We start from the raw sequence: 17,357 nt of genomic DNA, 5'->3' as shown, positions 1-17,357 counted from the left end.
AATTTTATAACAAATTGTCATGTAGGTTTACGATTTTTGTTGCTGTAATTATCCCCCAATTAAGCATGCTTGAAAAGCGTATCCGAGACATTTGTTGACATGACTTTTGAGAAAAACAAATCACGTGATATACATGTCCAAACGATCATTTCTCCAGCCGAGTGTCCCGATTCATCTATACTACCGGTGATTAAGCGACGCAATGTCAACGGAACTCTTTTTCCCTGTCTTTTCGTCTCATTTTTTCCGGAGACACCCAAACATCGAGCATAGAATTTGGCGATGCATGCATTGAATTCCAGGCTGCAATCACGACCATTAGTTGCAGCTAGGATTGTGCGAATTTACCTAATCTGTTGAAGTTTGAAGATCGGGGTTCAGAATTGTCAATTTAGCTAGCAGCCGCTAGACCAACCCATGCGACTTTTTAGTCGTAGTTGCTATCGGTGGATAGTAGAGAATTACATACACCCTAGTAAGTGGGAAAAGCTCTCCAGTTGTATCATTTCCCACTTTGTGAAATTTTGAATCCTAAATCACATTGGTAGAGGAGAGGAAATGCATCCAAGGTCTATTGAAATCCTGTTACTCAAACGAAGCGTGATTCGTCGCCGTACGGATCGTAGTGTCACTTATGGAGCGACTTCCTCCTCTTTCCCTCTCTCTCCCTCTCTCTCTCTCTCTCTCTCTCTCTCTCTTTTTCCCTCTTTGACATTTTCAATTTTATCAGTACAGCTGAGTAAGATCCATAGGATGGACGAAACCTTGTGATGTTATCCATAAGTAAGACGTACCCATCCTTAAATGATCGTACTTTTTGCGCTTAGTCGAAACACTCTTCCGGGGATTCAATTCGCATGAAACGGGCCGGTTCGTTCGAATCTGAGCCAAATAGCAAAGTAAATGAACCACGAGACGCAACTTCGATTCGATGCTCAACAAATTACTATATTCCGACATAATTTTCTAACATCGCATCCTTCTGGCTTATCGGATCATGTCACTAGAGATATGATTACATACCAAAAAGATAATTTCTTTTTTCCCTGGCAAAGGAATTATGATTGGGGTGTCTCCCCCTCCTTTTTATTTATGGTTTGTGACTTATAAGTTTGTGGTGAAAAGCAAATGAAAGGAGGGGTTGGAAGATTTGACAAAAGGGTGGAATGATTGTAATTTGGCAATGGCATGGCATTCACCACGCAGTGGTTCCACACTTTAGCCACCTTTGTTGAAAAAGGACTCATGATTCAAAACCAAACTTGTGCACTAAGGTTCCATGGAGATTTCACCCTTCAATCTTTGATGGGCATTGGGGAGTTCCTTCACGTAAAGCCACCATGAATGATAAGACTTTCCTTGCTTTTTCCTCGCCTTTAGCTTTTTAGGGTTTTGTCCAAAGTTGCAACGTCCCTCTCTCTCTCTCTCTCTCTCTCTCTCTCTCTCTCTCTCTGTGTCTCTCTCACATAAGTCGGCTTTTGATGGAAAAGAAAAAGATGGTATACTTCGTCTCCTCAACACGTTTGTTATCATGCATGGTGGATTATGGAGGTGAAGTATGAGTGGATTTTCTAACCTTTGTTCTAATCTGTCCTCGCTTTCGAGGGACATGCTTAGACACGCGCGCGCGCTCTCTCTCTCTGTCTCTTCAGCACTTTGACCCTCTTAACTTCATTCAATTCCTTTTGAAGTTCAAATCAATCTTTCCATGCTAGAGTTTTGAGTGGCGGCATGCATAGGCGAGGCCCGACTAGATCCGGTGCGGTCAAAGCAACATATCGAATCGACAAAGTAATATGACACGGCTTCAGTGACCCGCGGACTCACGTATCGCACACCAAATTGGACGATAGTTCATACGCGGGTCTTCTAATTGGTAAATCAAGTTGGAAAAAGTGTATCGAGCGATGGTCAATTAAAGAGAGAAAAAAAAAATGAGCCACAAGATTTGATTTGGGTCGAGAGAAATGAGTGTTAGTCGAAGGAACGATCGCCATCCAAAACGTGGCGGATCCCGATAGCATTATCTCATCTTATGTTGAATGTTGATATTTTATAGGGATTCGGATCGCCTAATATTGGGATTTCCGTGACATGCGTGACATTACTCAAATTAGGTCGTCCAAATGAAAATGGACAACCTAATTTGAACCACGTTTGGGATTCGAAATTTTTTAAACCCCAAAAAAATTCCCACCTACATTTTTTCCCTCCCTTTCAATATACGGCGTGGCTCAAATCAAGCTGTTCATTTTCATTTGGACGGCCTGATTTGAGTAATGTCATCCATGCCACGGAAATTCCAATATTAGGCGATCCAAACGCATTTTATGATTGTCGTTTACTAGTGTCTCGTACATTCCTTAAAGCCGTGCCTGTCGTGGGCCGTGGGCCGTGTATGGTGTTAAGTTTTCTCGTTCTCTACTCCGTCATGAGGCCTAGTAGGGGCCCGTCTTTCACGGCCAGGTCCGCTGGTTCTCAGCAAGATAAACAAAAAGGTAAAATCCCAAGTGGGAGTTTGGTTTTGCAATTTGCTCACAAAGACCTTTTGATCCTTGTGTCAAAATCAAGAGAAATAGATTCTAATTTGGGAAAATTTTGCGAGAATCTTTAGTTGAGTGTAGAACATACTCTGTCCACGATAATTTGTGGTCACGGACACGCAAAAGAGAAATCTAGAAAACTCAACGGCTATGTACATCAATTCCTCGTTCTATCTTTTCATTTTTCTTTGGCATGCTATTGACGCTAATCCACTAAAATCTGTCTACTTGACCAACACGTTTTGCATCCCAGATGCCAATATCCACAGCCATAGGGCATGGATTTCGAATGGTTTCTCTGCTTTTAACATACACGTTCGAGCCAAGTGAAAATGTCGCTTGCTAGGACTTGACGCTCTAAACATGTCAGGGAAGAAGACAAATGAACTGTTTTGGAAATTTGCTACGTTACATATGTTTGACTGCGTGGTGTAGTAGGATCTTCCTTATCCATGTCGACCGAGAGGTCCAAACTGTTCCACTTTGTCCGGAGGGTGATCACCAGAAGCGTGGCCGCTTGTGAGGAGAGACCGCAGATTAGGCCTATCCACAAGCCCTGCGCAGGAAACAGAAGACACAGTTAAGTTAGGAAATGCGGAAGCTTCAAAGCAGACCATTCACCATCCAGAGGGGTGCTCGTCGAAAGGTTGCTCTCACCTTGACATGTAGCTCCAGCTTGAACCCGAGAAGGACTGCGATCGGAACCCCAATGCAGTAGAACGTCGCCAAGTTGACGTACACGGCCAGGTGCTGCCACCCGCATCCCCTAGCCACCCCTGACTCGGCAAAAAAGTTTGAATCCTCGTCGGCGATTAGAAGAGGAACGGAAACGAATTGTGATGAGCTTGTGATATGCCCTTCATTCAAATTTCTGCAATATTTGTACCTGATAAGACCCCTTGGACAGAATCAACTGTGATGGAGATGGCAAGCAGGGGCGTCATCGAGCCGAATTCGGTTATGATCGAGCTGCTGTCGCTGAACAGACCCGCCCAAATGTTGTGTCCAAAGGCTAGAGCGAGTACAAATGCTACTGCTAGCAAGATAGAGAGCTTAAGTGTCACGGCCATCGCGATCCTTGCTCGGTCACCGTTGCCAGCTCCCAATTCATTGGACACCCTTGTGCTGCACAACCCTTCTCTTTTAGCAGATTAATCTAAATGAAACTCACAAAATGAAGCCATCGGAGGATGTAAGACAACAAGAACGGCAACAAGTGTGCGTACAAACCTCGCCGCAGCACTGAGTCCATATGTAATCATGTACGCAATAGTTTCCGTGTTCACGCTAAAAATTTCAAAGCAAAGAACAGACATGAGAACTGAGAATGATAGTTTTATCCTTCTGCGACGAGAAACGCAGAAGCATTACAAGATATGCAACAGTGATACCTACCACATTGCGATCAAGGAAGTAGTTGTTTCGGAGTTCTTCATTACTCCTGCTAGGAACACCAGAATCTCGAAGGCCCAATATTCCAAGCTGATGAAGGCAGTAGATTTGGGGAAGAACATCAATATGCGTACTAAACATTTTCACCAGAAGATTATCGACTTGTCGAATACGACTAGGACACGTTACGATGATGAAATGAACAGTGAAAACTATTCATTCCCCATGCTCCTTCAGCAGAATATGAACTTGAAAATTAGATCTCAACGTGACATAAGCCATCAGAAGATTATCCATGAGGGCAAAGACTCATGAGATAACTATAGGCAGATAAGTCACTAGAAGTGTTAACTGTTAAGCATTGATGATGAGTAGTAGTTCGACATGGTAAATGACAGATAAGAATTCAGGAAGCTCACGTACCAAACCATTGCGGCTGAAGGCAAGGCCAATCTCAAATTAGTGAAGATGTAGCTGAATGACTCGAACGAAAGTCCGTCCCATGAATTCTTGCATCGCTTTGACCAAATCACATAAATGGCCAACACAAGAACTGATAGCCACAAAGAAATTGAAGCCGCCAATGGAGCTCCCTCAAAACCGAGCACTGTCCAGTGGACCAAGGCATATGCAATGCCTATGTGAATAACCAACGGAACGACCGAGAGAATCACCAGTGGTAGTACAATACTTTGCGTCTGCAGGAACCTCAGGATATTCTGCAGAATCCCGTACGCGAAAATTCCCGGGATGAGGAATTTCATGTAGAGAGCCGCCGTTTTCGAAATTTGCGAATCTTGCTGAAGCAGGATCAGTACAGGCTCGGTGAAGAACCAAAGTAAGGAGATTAGGATGGAGAAGAACAAGGATACAATGCAGGAAGCTTGCAGATGAATTCCCAATGTTCGATATAACTTTGCGCCGAATCCTTGTCCACATAGAGTTTCAAGTGCTCCACTCAAGCCGGTCTAAGATGAACAGAGAATGCAAAAACTAAGTATAACACAAATCGCATGACATGAGCAATCGTGCATGTAGAGGAATCATTTCATAGTAAAACTCAGATCGATTCTTCATATGTCCATGGGCACATGAGAGTCACAAAACTTCCATGTCATTGCAGAGTCTATGCAGTCTTCTAATTTTCTAATCTGCAGCTATCCATCTACGAAATCTACTTTACCATACTGATATCATAGTTTCCAAGTTGAAGATGTCAAGCGGTTGTGATCTTCGGCAAGTGATTACTGTCACGAGTTGAGCCTTAACAATTACTCGGCGCGAGGTTGAACTCTCATATCAATGCGTGGTATACTTAATCGGAGGAATCTAAAGCCGGCGATAGGTTTTTTGTGGAAAATAATTGATCAAAACATTAGCAATAACATTAATATATGTTCCAACACGTTTCTGGTGATATGTGGATGGTACAATTTGCTGTCCCTGGGTGAATGTAACAACGGCGGCATGAGTGGCGAGGCACAACTTGTCCTTTCTGGAAAGATTTCTAAGAAGAAGCAAAGAACAGCTTGGATACGCATTCATCAGGCCGCCGAGAAATATTATGAAAATCTAAGATTCTAATAAAAAAAGAAATCAAAAGCAGGTTAGGTACATGCACAAGCAACAGACACATGCCTGACTAATTCCTCGTTCTGCAACAGTTTTTCCTTCCTCCTGTTATTCAACTCTTGTTAAGTATTTGTAGCACCAGGCCAAGTTGAATTCTCTTATATTTCTTTTCTTGTACCAGGAAAATGGCAACTAATGTTAGCTGCTACACCTGCATACTCAAGAGAACAAAGAGAGGAGAAATTGTCATGTTGGGCGGTTACCATGAAGGCGAAGCCGGTGACGGTGGCCCAGGAGTTGGCGAGGGTGGCGCCGGCGAGCTCGAGATCGCCGAGGTGGCCGGCAAGCATGACGGATGCTAAGGGGATCCCGTAGTAGAAGAGGTTGGTCAGGATCATGGGCATGGAGAACAGCACTTGCCTCTTGGCTTCTTCCACGTCCAACACCCTTTGCCACCATTCGAGTCTCCTTGGGATGGAGTGATCTTCTCCTCCTCCTTCTTCATGACGAGCAGGTCGTAGCAGGGGCAAGGAATGATCTGAACTCATTGTTTCGTTTTCGATGATGGCGAATTGGACGTACTTATCCTCTCTTAAGGTTCCCCACCCACCACCTCCAGCTTTTTCTGCTTCTGGTTGTGGATCGACAAGTACTGATCCCCTTGTCGTTTCTCTGTTTCATTTGTATTCCCCTGGACAATCAGTCTAAAGAAGGTGGCAGCAGAAGAAATTAATATGACCCGGTCATACTGAGGGCGCTGGAAAAAGGCCAAAAAAAAAATTTGTACAAATAATTCTAAATTTTAACTCAAAGTGTAATCTCACCTTTAAACTTTCAATTTGTTCAATACAGTAACGTAATCATTCTATTTGCTCAAAAAACAAATCAAACATTACATGATACCGTGACTTTGTCAACATGCCTATCTTTTTTTTTTTTGGTCCATCTATTTTAATAAAGGAAAAGAAAAATTAAGGCCTCAACACGTTCATCATTATTTGACGACGGGGGTTATTACACCTTGCAATTGCACCCACAAAGCAAAATGCCTGTCCCAAATTGCGCCGTTAGTTGTCGGAAGTAACCGTGCCGTTCTCCTAGCGCAGCCCTAGTTTTTTTTTTTGCCCTTTTGGACGAACGGCCCTGAATTCAATGCCTGGAGTTGGGGTGTGCGAATCGCCAGTGTTGACCATGACAGGATTGACCGCTGAGACTATATTAATATTAATCGGTTGACCGAAATTTTAATTGCGACGTGATTCGATGTTGTGATTGGAAGGCAAAGAGACGTGATAAGTGGGAACAAATCTAATCCCTTAATTTTTTTTTTTCTAAATATGTGTTGAAATATTCCAATAATGATTACGCTTTAATCTAATAAATTAAAATTTTTTGAAGTAATTAACATTATTTTTACAAAATCTCGCCAATTTTAAGATTAAAAATTAAATACTGATTAGTCGATGGGCGGGCAAGCTGAACTTTGTGATTGAGGAGGTGCGGTCGGAGTTGTCCATATCGGACATAAATGGCGAAACATTGAATACCAGTCACTCCTCCGGGAGGAGGAGTCCTCCCCTTGCCCTGGCCCAAAGAACCTTAAAAAGACAAAAATAAAACTTGCCCCCTTGTGAATTAAGAGCAATTCCTCACTCACTTATTAATTAATATCAGGAAAAAATCCCACGATATGTTTCAAACTTTTCGTCAGCGTGGATACTAGGACACGCATGGTAACACTTCTGCTTTAAAAATCAACTTCCGACCAAAAGTTGATTTTTCTACTTCTTTTCTTAGCGAGAAATTGACTTTTTTATTTTTTGGAGAGAAGTAATTTTTTTTTTTACTTTTTCAAATGGCTTCAAAACTATTTCCGGAGCAGAAAAATGCTTTAGAAATAGAAAAATGAAGTTGCATAACCAAACGGATTTTTCGCTTGAGAAATATTTCTGGTGCAGAAATTCTACTCCATAAGTATTATCATGCGTGCCCTAATAGACCAAACTCGTTTTCCATATCGCTGATGCCCTAAATAGTAGTTTTGAAAAAGATTCTGTCATTATTCCATCCCTATCGACCGTTAAAAAAATCCGACGTAACGTATAGATAATTTATGTATCACGAAAGAAAGTTTAGGATTTTTTGTGGGATTTATCTCCTATAAAAGATTGGAGCAAGGAATGGTGATTTGGGAGAAAAAATTACATGGTCAATCTTAAACCTATTGTATTGAACGGATGCCAATTCAGTCCCGAAATTTACAATTTTGCAAAGTTAATTCTAAATCTTTGCGCGAAACTCCAGTAGAATCATTCTGGTAAATTTCTACCGGAAATCGCTGATATAACAATCTAGTCATCACCGGTCGTCCTACGTAGCACACCTCCACGTTGACAAAAGCTGGCCGGAATGATTATATTGAAAATTCGCGTAAAGATCTATGACTAAATTGGTAAAATTATAAAGTTTATAACTAAATTGGTGTATATATATAAAATAAATTTAGAAGTGGTAAGATAATTTTCCCTTGACATGAGCCATAACAATGATGCCATGTTCTTGGTATTCGTCCACAAATCTACTCCCAACTTCCACGTTATGGTAGCCTTGAAGGATGTCTGAAATGACTTCAACTAGACCAGCTCTCCCCACTGACTCCTCTCATTTTGGTTGTCATTTACTTGGAAAAAGATAGGTCCATCTCAAGTCCCTGTCCGCCACGGGAGACTTCTAGTCGACCACCCATCGACAATCAATTCGTCGACATTCCATGTGCTCTCGGCAAAACAGGACCTCATACAGTGCCCTGAATTAGAAATACGTCGTCGATAAGTCAATTCAAGATATTATGCAAAGCAGAGATTGATAATGTAAGAGTCGAAGCTCCGATAATTCACTTTAGATGCAAGACACTACTATACGATCCCACCTGATGATAGCCACTTGAAGATGACGTAGAGCTTACCTTTCCTACCATCACCTCCTAAAAAATATTTTTCTTCCCTTCATCCCAAAGAATATCCCTGAATTTAATGTTCCGGAGATCAGACAAAGTAGTTTAAGAACTTTACTCGGGTCCTAAATAACGCACAACTTGTGAGATGATTTTTATTTACATATGCTTACACACTTATTGGTAATTTTTTAAAGTCGAAACTTATTTTACGGACACAAAATATAATTAACGAGTATTGTTTTGCATTAGAGGTGTCGGTATGGGTCATTGACCCACCTTTTTAACTCATTTTTTTACATTCGGGTCATATATGGATTCACCAGATTTAGAAAATGGGTCAAATATGGATATAAGATTATAAAATCTATTCAAATATGAGTTTTAACAAAATCCATTTTCAACCCATTTTTTACCCGTGGGCTATAACTTTCCAAGCTCCCCGCAGCTCCCTTGTCGCCGCCCACCACCTCCGCCCATCCTGTCGCCACTCCCTCACTACCACCGCCGCCCGCCCCTGCCGGCCACCTACTACCCTCCGCCACCCGCCCCCTCCGCTCGCCACTACCGCCGCCGCCCACGGCCTTCTGCCACGCTCCGCTTGCCCCGTTGCCACCCCACTACTGCCACTGACCGCCCCCGCCGCCAGCCCTCTTTCCTCAATAACAACTAGTCACAGAGATCCCCCAAACGACTCACGCGATTCACCAAGTACAGTCCCTCTCATAGCTTCAGAGAGAAGAAGAAGCGACGCGTTGAAGGCATAAATCTAGAATCCAGAACGACGTCGCGTCGCTCAATCTCGTGCATGCCCCAACGTGAACCACATGAAAAAGTAAAAGAAAAGAAGTTAACAGAGAAACGGAGAAATCGAATCGAAGCCATCGACTCACTTGGAAAATGTCCTAAACAGGGAGCTTCGAGGAGAGGGACTGAAGGAGGAGCCTCCGTTGCTTGCTCGCGAGCTTGTTCGCGGCGTGGACTTCAACGTCGCACTTGGCGCAGAGTGCGGCCTCGTTGGCACAGCAGATCACTGTCGCCTGGGCTCTCTCGCACACGTCGGACCGTATCTTCATCGTTGAATTTCTTGTTGAGATATTAATTCGATGGCAGTGGTGGGAGGGCGGCGCCGACGGCGGGTGGGCAGCGGCGGGCGAGCGGGAGGTATTAATATGAGTTAGATCGGATACATGTCGGATGCGGGTCTGGTTGGTTATGAGCCATTGAATTTTCATTACATGAATATGGGTTAAAGTGAGTTAAATGGGTCAAAATATGAATCGGACCATATTTGACCCAATCCAAACCCGATCCGACCTACCCATTAGACACCTATTAAATTTGCATTTACGACGCCATGAGGTTCATTATGATGATTATATTTCGATAGCGTTTGGCCAAGAGTGAGTACAATTAAGATGGACGAGGATTAACTACCAGTCGATTTGCTGATTACAAGAGAAATTACTACTTCAGAGGCGGATTACTTTGTCTGAAGAGATGTTCCTGCTTCGAAGGCACACCATTCATTTTGATGACCGTGGCTAGAAGCAATTTACCAGCCTAAGAAAGATTCTAATACGTGAAGTTCTCCTGTTGTTAAAATTAACACAAAAGCCAATTTGGATGGTTTGAAATATCTTTAAACTCGCAAGATGAATCCTATGGCACTTCATAACTTTGAGAATGTCCTCGTTGGTAATCATCCTATAATATCGTAATTTACTATATTGAGAGCGTCATGATTTTGATTTGATTCAGAAAGAGCCTAAATAACATGGACATGATTATTCAACACAAATTTCATAGCAAATTCCGCGGCATTTTGAGGCCGTCCTTCTCTGGTCGTTGGCAAGACGACCTTTGCCCAGGGATCGTTTGTGGCCGTCTAAGGTGGCCCTTGCCTAGCCCTCTCCGGGCATTGCCGATGGACGGTCCGGGTGGCAGACCGGCCACCACCAAAAAGAAAAGAAAAAATAGATAAAGAAATAAAAGAAATAAAACAAGGAAAAAATATTTTAAAAAAGTAAAAGACTAAAATGCTCTTGACTATCTGAAAGGTCAGACCCTTCTTTGAAATTGATATAGTTACTTGAGGCCTTTATTTGAAATAAGGTCCACTTAGAGCCCTTATTTGAGATTCAATAAGAGATGTTTCTATTATAATTGACTACTCATTCTTAAATTTTGGGTTTATAATAAGAATATTTCCCATTTCCCATTTTCTTAAGAGACGGTAAAGATTAAAATTAGGAATAAATTTTTTTTTCTAATCAATGATCTTTCGTGAAACAAAGGAGCTAAGTATGTAAGTTTGGTTTTGTGAGATTCAACCGGCCGACCATTATCCTTGGACGAATCTTGCAAAGTGAAATCGAGTCATGAAACCCGGCCCATCAGTCGGCCACAAAAAGAAGCCCGTTCCATTTCGGGGCCCATGTTCCCCCTAGTCAACCGGGCTGGGCTTGGGCTCGCCAACACTCGCGGAAATTGTCAAAGGTTCATTTCCATCTTTTACCATGCTTTTCGGGCCACATTGACACGTGGTGCCAAAGTAAAAGGAAATCAACGGTTGTCTTTTCACACGCAACTAGCCGGATTACATGAATATCAGACAATTTCTTGTCGAAAATGGCATTCTACGTGCTTGAAAGTGGGCTAAGCCCCCTGTAAAATAGTTCCCAAGCTATCATCGTTTGAAACCGGTCCAAGAACCACACAATTATTGAAGCGATACCGTTTTATAAATACAGTCTCAACCCGTCTCAAGTAGGCCAGTCTTCGAAAAGAGCTCTTTGAATGGCCACATAAGGCGGCGATCGGGAGCTGTTCACTTGATAGATCCTTGCAAATCCGACACGAGATTTTAGAACGCGGTGCCTCACGGATGAATGACGTCATGAGCCAGTCTGGCGTTGATGCGAGGCTTGCGGGGTTCAATATCATTGCATGAACTCCCCTACATGCTTTTCCCACGAAGATAGTGCGCGTGATGATGCTCAATCCAGAGTGAAACAAGGGCCAAAAAAAAAAAAAAAGTGGAAAAACTGCTCCATTTTTGTTTTTCTTGGCACGTATGTTTTAATGAATTTAGAGGCACGCGCTCGTAATTGCATGCAAGAGGGACCAAGTTTTGTCCGAGGACGTGCAATGCCTAGTCTCCTTTGTCGGAAGTGTTTCTCTTCTTCTTCTTCTTCTTCTTCAAGATGACAGGACCCTTTGGTTTTCTGCTAACCGGCCCAAAAGCAGGCTAACACACTGTACAAGCCTATAAGAAATTGGAGAAAAATAAACGTATTTTGAATGGGTTTTCGTTTTTATCCGAATGGTTGATTCTGATTTTTTCAGGAAATGAATTTCTTTTTTTTCTTTTGATCACATTTCAGGAAATGAATTTCAATACGCCGAATGAGGAAGATTCGCTCAAAGTTTAGCATTTATGATAATTACCGACACCATGGTCAGCCCTCAAATCGGGACGTGTCCGGTCTTTTTTTTTTTTTTCTCTTCGCTTCTTTTGTCGAGCAATTTTACCATCCGGTATCCACGGGTATCATAAATGCCGGGGGAACAATCCGATTTCCTATTGCTTTCCGAGCTGTTTAGATGTACATGATTTCGCACCCTCGCATTTATTCGATCTTTTTAACGATTGCTTCCTCCTAAGTCTAATTCAACAAATTCAGTTAATTATAGCATGAAAACTGAAGAATGACTTTTCCTATAAATAAGTAAATTCTCTATAATTTTAAAGGACGGCATTTTTTCCACTCTCCTTATGACTTAGACATCTTTTTTTTTTTTGTGTGTGTTTTGACAATCATCTTCCTTGTATAGGCCATCACTTTACAACTTTATATGGCTCCTTTTTTTAATTATTTGGTCACCTCTTTTTATTTTTATTTTTTTTTCTTGTGGGACCACTTTTCTTCCTCTTCTTCTTCTTCTTCCATTCCGCACCTCCCATTAGTTTTCTCCATTTTCCTCCACCGAGATCGAGAAAACTCCTTCGCATTCCCCGCACCCGTCCCCATTTCCTTCACCGATCCTCGGATGTATCGGATTTCCCAATGAACAATGGAAGCCCACGACCAGAACGTGTTTGATGAAATACGAGGGCTCGACTTCTGTGACCATCTATTTGAATCCTCTTGCTAGTGCGAGATTTTTGGATGACGATGAAGTGGAGTTGATATATTTCGAGAGCTTCGGAGATTGGTCGCAGTTTAAAGGGTGAAAAGGTCGACCGTTTAAAGGTAAATTCAAGTGAAACCGCCGTATATCATGATGCAAAGCCAGTCCTCAAATAAAAAAAAGGGAAAGATTGTGTGAAATCAGGTGATATGTCCGCTACAAGTAACGGCCTCTGTTCAGCGGTGGAGATCACTTGTAAATCGATCATTCCACAATGTCCGCGAGGTGGTTCGAAGCAAGAAACAGCTAACGAGGCGAGACGGGTGGGGGACAGAAGATTAGCGCCGATGATCCTTGCGGAAGTTCGCAGGACGAGGGCGGCATTGGACGTTCGAGTTCTAAGGTAGAAATGACCGCGAGAAACAAAGATTTAGGCGTTAAAGAGAGGACCCTTCCGGGCAAAAAGATTTCCTTCCGAGGCATAAGGGACGTCCGAGCACAGATTCTTCAGGACTTCTGAGTCTGGCAAAAGGTCTCCAGAATGCTTGAGGGAAACAAAATCAGGGTGCCATATGCAAAGGAGAAAGGTACATTGATGATTGCTCTGCCTGATCTCTCTCATCGTATTCCATGTTTGATAAAATTATTGGAATCGTCTTCTCGCGCACTATCCATGAATCCGGTTGTGTGACTTCCTTAAAATAAGTAAATTCTTGCAGGCTTTGTTGGGAGCTTTTTCAACACGTGTGTCGCCGCTTGAAGCCTCCGCTGATAAATTGAGGACGACGGGGTGTGTGGAAGGAGGAGTAGGAGGCGTTGAAAGAAGAGAATGGCATGGCATGCTTGCCGAGAGAACAGACAGGCGAGTGGGAAGAGTGAAAAAAAAGAAAGAAGAAGAAAAGTGGTCCCATAAAAAAAAAAAGAAACAAAATAAAATGATTTGATCAAATAATAAAATAGTGACCATATAAAATTGTATTAGAAGTGTGGGACTATGTAAATGATAAAATAGTCAAAACACAAAAAATGAGAGTGTCTGAGCTAGGAGTGACTAGTTCTCGATCCGATCCAGTTCTTCTTAAGAATCGGAAACCGGACCGGTGGTTCCGATTATCATTTTTCGGAATAGGGAATTGGACTTGCCATTTTTCGGAATCGGGAATCGGATCAGACCATCGGTCCTGTCCCGTTCTTAGGGGGTTTAAAAAAAACCACTAAGATGACAAATTTCTCACGAAGTGTTTGAAAAGCCTGAAAGTCAAACGGGTCTCATGTGACTCTCCTTTCTCGTGCATGGTGAAGCTTCAGGTATTGGTTTTGATATGAGGATCTTTTCAGGTGCAGAGAAAGTGGCAGGACGAGCACTTGATGTAATGACCTCGGCTGTTTTCTTGTCACTGTTGCTCTGCTTCTGCTTGAGCTTGGTGTTTTGGAAGGAAAGTGCCATGTGTTGTGCTCAGATGTGAGCACATGGCTCCTCCTATTTCCAAGCTCTAATCAGTGTAAACTAATGCAGGGAGGCAGGGTTTTGGATTTTCCCAGGGAATCAGTTGCTGCAGAAAACCGTTTGATTACTGTAGGGAAATATAAATCTTTTTAGGGTTACTTTTAAATAAAAAAAATCAACCAATCCGATCCGATTTTATGTCCCTTGAAATCGAGAATTGGACTGTCCGGTTATCAACTTCAAATTTAAGAACCGCGAATCGGATTGCTGCATTTTAGAATCGGAAACTAGACTACCGGTTCTGATTCGGACGGTCCGATTTGCCCATCCTTATGATTGCAAAAGTGCAGCCCGCTTTAAATTATTTTCTTTCGTCTCCTTCGAACTTCAGTTAATTCTGCCACGTGGGTATTGTCAATTGAGGCAGAGGACATCAAACGACGGCGTTAATGGCTACACGAGTATACACATCAAAGGTCGGTAATATCTCTCCAAGCATCATAAAAGTCCTCGCCCGGTTCTCACCAGTTTTTCGAGCTCGATTGCATAGTTCTCTTCTTAGTTCTTACCACCCATCTCCATGAATCTTCCCGTTCGCGAATCTCTCCCCTCTTTCTCCGCCGTCTGCATCTTCGTCATCTGTTCTCTGTCGTCTCTGGTTCAAGTCCGAGCTCGCCAGTTCTACGTCGGAGGCAGAGATGGCTGGGTGGTTCATCCCGCCGAGGATTACAACCACTGGGCTGGTCGGAACCGGTTCTTGATCACCGACACTCTCCGTAAGTCCCCAGTATTTCGGCTTCGATTAGTTTCGACGGAAGCAGGTGGATCGCGTCTTATGTTTGACGTTCTTTTCCTGTTTCTTAATTTCTGTCTGCCTCAGTTTTCAAATACAAGAAAGGAAAGGACTCGGTGCTGCTGGTGAACAAAGACGGCTACGACCAGTGCGACGCCCACGACCCCATCAAGAAATGGGACGACGGCGACACCGTCTTCCAGTTCGACCGGTTCGGCCCTTTCTACTTCATCAGCGGCCGAGATGGCAACTGTCGGAAAGGCCAGAAGCTGATCGTCGTCGTCCTCGCCTTCAAGCCTCGCCCTCTCCCTCTGCCCCCGGGGAAGGCCCCGGGTTCGGGACCGCCAGGGTCGAGTACTCCGGCGATGGCCCCGGGGAAGGCTCCGGGTTCGGGACCGCCAGGATCGAGTACTCCTGCGATGGCCCCGGGGAAGGCTCCGGGTTCGGGACCGCCAGGGTCGAGTACTCCGGCGACGTCTCCGTCCCCGTCGACATCGCCAGCTACAACTCCAGCACATGCGCCGGCAATGGGACCATCGTCTCTCTCGCCGTCTCCGACCGCGGCGCCAGGGTCGAGTACTCCGGCGACGTCTCCGTCCCCGTCGACATCGCCAGCTACAACTCCAGCACATGCGCCGGCAATGGGACCGTCGTCTCTCTCGCCGTCTCCGACCGCGGCACCAGGGTCAAGTACTCCGGCGACATCTCCGTCCCCGTCCACATCGCCAGCTACAACTCCAACACATGCGCCGGCGACGGGACCGTCGTCTGCGTCGCCGTCATCTGCTCCAACAGCAACAGCTCCAGCATCAGGTCCGACCGCGCCCGGGCCGTCGGGAGCGTCGCCGCCGGCGTCATCCACCACCTCACCAGCTCCGGGTGGTGGGTCAGCCCAGTCGTCTCCACCAGCAGCGACGCCAAGCGGTGTCCCAGCGAACTCGACCTCGCCTCCGCCGGGCCAGTCAGCCGCCCAAGTGGTGGATCCTCTTAGACTTAGTATGTGGGCATCGGCATTCTTGATGATGGTCTTGGGGCAAACTTAATGGAGATTCTGGGACGAAGTACGGTGCAGTATTTTGAATATATAGATATACATCTTCCGGGATGGAATTTGATCGTGTTTATAAAATTTTTCCATAGGTGGATCCATTTAGATGGATGTACATGTAAATAGGAAATAAAGGAAAATGCACGGCAGCTTGTATTCTCTCTCTCTCTCTCTCTCTCTCTCTTTTTATCGTTTTATTCTTTTTTCTAATTTTTATATTTATTGATTATGTGATAGCTTATTTTTTGCCACAAAAAATAAAAAATAAAATATTTTGGGATCCACTCTTTTAAGAATTTACGGTTCATAATGTATTGTTATTTTCACGATCACTAAAGAAGATTGATATGCCGGTAAAGTCCTTTCAAGAAAGAGATCGATAAGTATTGGGAATATGATAATATCTAACGAACGGTGGAAAAAAGTGTTCTCCATGAGCGGTCTTACAACAAAATGCACCAACTGTGCATGAGACTGCGTATGGTAATTTATCATGGGTAAAATCGCAGGAAGTTCACTTTTGGCCGAACAAGAAGTAAGTAAACGTTTTTTGTTGAAGTTTATGCTAAGTTTTATTCACCTATTCAATTGACAAAAGTACATCTTTCATTTGACTTAGGCTATTCTTATACGTGATTTTAACTTCTCATGCATTAATAATAAAAAAAATCACTTCCCATTTTAGCACTTACCTAACTTGATTATCAGCTGACAGATAGAGAAATGATAAATTTACCATGTGTTTTTTTTTTGGTTTCATGTCTAGTTGTTTTATAAACTTTGCTAGCATAACGGTTTTTGGGTGATCGTGAGAATAACGATATATCAATAACCACAAATTTTTGAAAGAGTAGATACCATAATCATGTTTAATTTTGTTTAATTGTTGTATAATCAAGTTTTATTATTAATGGCCCTTAGTTCTACAACAATTCATTTATGAATAGTTATCGCTTTTAAGGGTGTGCTAAAAAGACTGCCAGCGCATCTTATAGGGGCCGCCCTTTAAAATTTGCTTTAAAGTAACACCAACCCTCCTCCTCCCCACCCCCCCCAACTTAGCATATAAATAAATAAAATGGACCTGCCTTAAATTATGTCAAAAAGTGATGCTTAAATTCATAGCTTATGTCCCAACTATCAGTAGTATAAACCCATCATAGCATATGCAGGGATGGACCGAAGAGGCTGGTGCGGGTTAGGACCGATCTCAGTTATAATACCATTTCATGGTTTTATAATCAAACTATTGAATCTTCATTTTCAATTAATACCTAAGCGCATTGCGATTTTTTTAGAAAGCATACTTTTGGGACGGGCTTTTGATGTGACGGGCAGGCCACACATTTTCTAGTCGTCGCGTGAGTCTCTCTCCCGTCAACATACGGAGTTTTGAATAGTGCATCAAATTGCAAAACGAATCGAGAACTCGATGCATTGGGCGATTGGAATTGAAGTTTGAAAACCTAATTGCA

General features: G+C 43.2%; 2 protein-coding genes across 4 annotated transcripts; one reads left to right on the top strand and one right to left on the bottom strand.

The window, feature by feature from the left end:
* Positions 1–2,723: 2,723 nt before the first annotated feature.
* On the bottom strand, positions 2,724–6,191 carry LOC115726249 (protein DETOXIFICATION 18-like). The gene is made up of 7 exons (XM_030656033.2): positions 5,771–6,191; positions 4,359–4,903; positions 3,939–4,025; positions 3,774–3,830; positions 3,430–3,668; positions 3,201–3,319; positions 2,724–3,099 (listed from the first exon to the last, which is right to left on the bottom strand). The coding sequence occupies exons 1-7, from the start codon at positions 6,053–6,055 to the stop codon at positions 2,947–2,949; spliced, it is 1,485 nt and encodes a 494-aa protein (XP_030511893.1). The 5' UTR covers positions 6,056–6,191; the 3' UTR covers positions 2,724–2,946.
* Positions 6,192–14,521: 8,330 nt separating this feature from the next.
* Positions 14,522–15,934, top strand: LOC115726253 (early nodulin-like protein 2). 3 transcript variants are annotated; one of them, XM_048274166.1, is made up of 3 exons: positions 14,522–14,817; positions 14,922–15,199; positions 15,434–15,934. In XM_048274166.1, the coding sequence occupies exons 1-3, from the start codon at positions 14,622–14,624 to the stop codon at positions 15,875–15,877; spliced, it is 918 nt and encodes a 305-aa protein (XP_048130123.1). In that variant the 5' UTR covers positions 14,522–14,621; the 3' UTR covers positions 15,878–15,934. The 3 variants fall into 3 exon arrangements, with proteins under 3 accessions (XP_048130123.1, XP_048130124.1, XP_030511901.1); XM_048274167.1 differs by having other exon boundaries at positions 14,527–14,817; positions 14,922–15,188; positions 15,237–15,934; XM_030656041.2 differs by having other exon boundaries at positions 14,528–14,817; positions 14,922–15,202; positions 15,269–15,934.
* Positions 15,935–17,357: the final 1,423 nt, after the last annotated feature.

This window comes from Rhodamnia argentea, chromosome 2, assembly GCF_020921035.1.
Source record: "Rhodamnia argentea isolate NSW1041297 chromosome 2, ASM2092103v1, whole genome shotgun sequence".
NCBI lineage: Eukaryota > Viridiplantae > Streptophyta > Magnoliopsida > Myrtales > Myrtaceae > Rhodamnia > Rhodamnia argentea.
Note: the sequence above shows the minus strand (reverse complement) of the source record. Positions and strands in the feature narration are given on the sequence as shown.

Coding starts and splice junctions, on each gene's coding strand:
- LOC115726253 (XM_048274167.1), top strand. CDS start 14,622: ATGAATCTTCCCGTTCGCGAATCTCTCCCCTCTTTCTCCGCCGTCTGC. Junction 14,818..14,921: donor CTTGATCACCGACACTCTCC/GTAAGTCCCCAG, acceptor TGTCTGCCTCAG/TTTTCAAATACAAGAAAGGA. Junction 15,189..15,236: donor TTCGGGACCGCCAGGGTCGA/GTACTCCGGCGA, acceptor CGGGACCGCCAG/GATCGAGTACTCCTGCGATG.
- LOC115726249 (XM_030656033.2), bottom strand. CDS start 6,055: ATGAGTTCAGATCATTCCTTGCCCCTGCTACGACCTGCTCGTCATGAA. Junction 4,026..4,358: donor CCTTCAGCCGCAATGGTTTG/GTACGTGAGCTT, acceptor TGCCTTCATCAG/CTTGGAATATTGGGCCTTCG. Junction 3,669..3,773: donor GGACTCAGTGCTGCGGCGAG/GTTTGTACGCAC, acceptor AGGGTTGTGCAG/CACAAGGGTGTCCAATGAAT.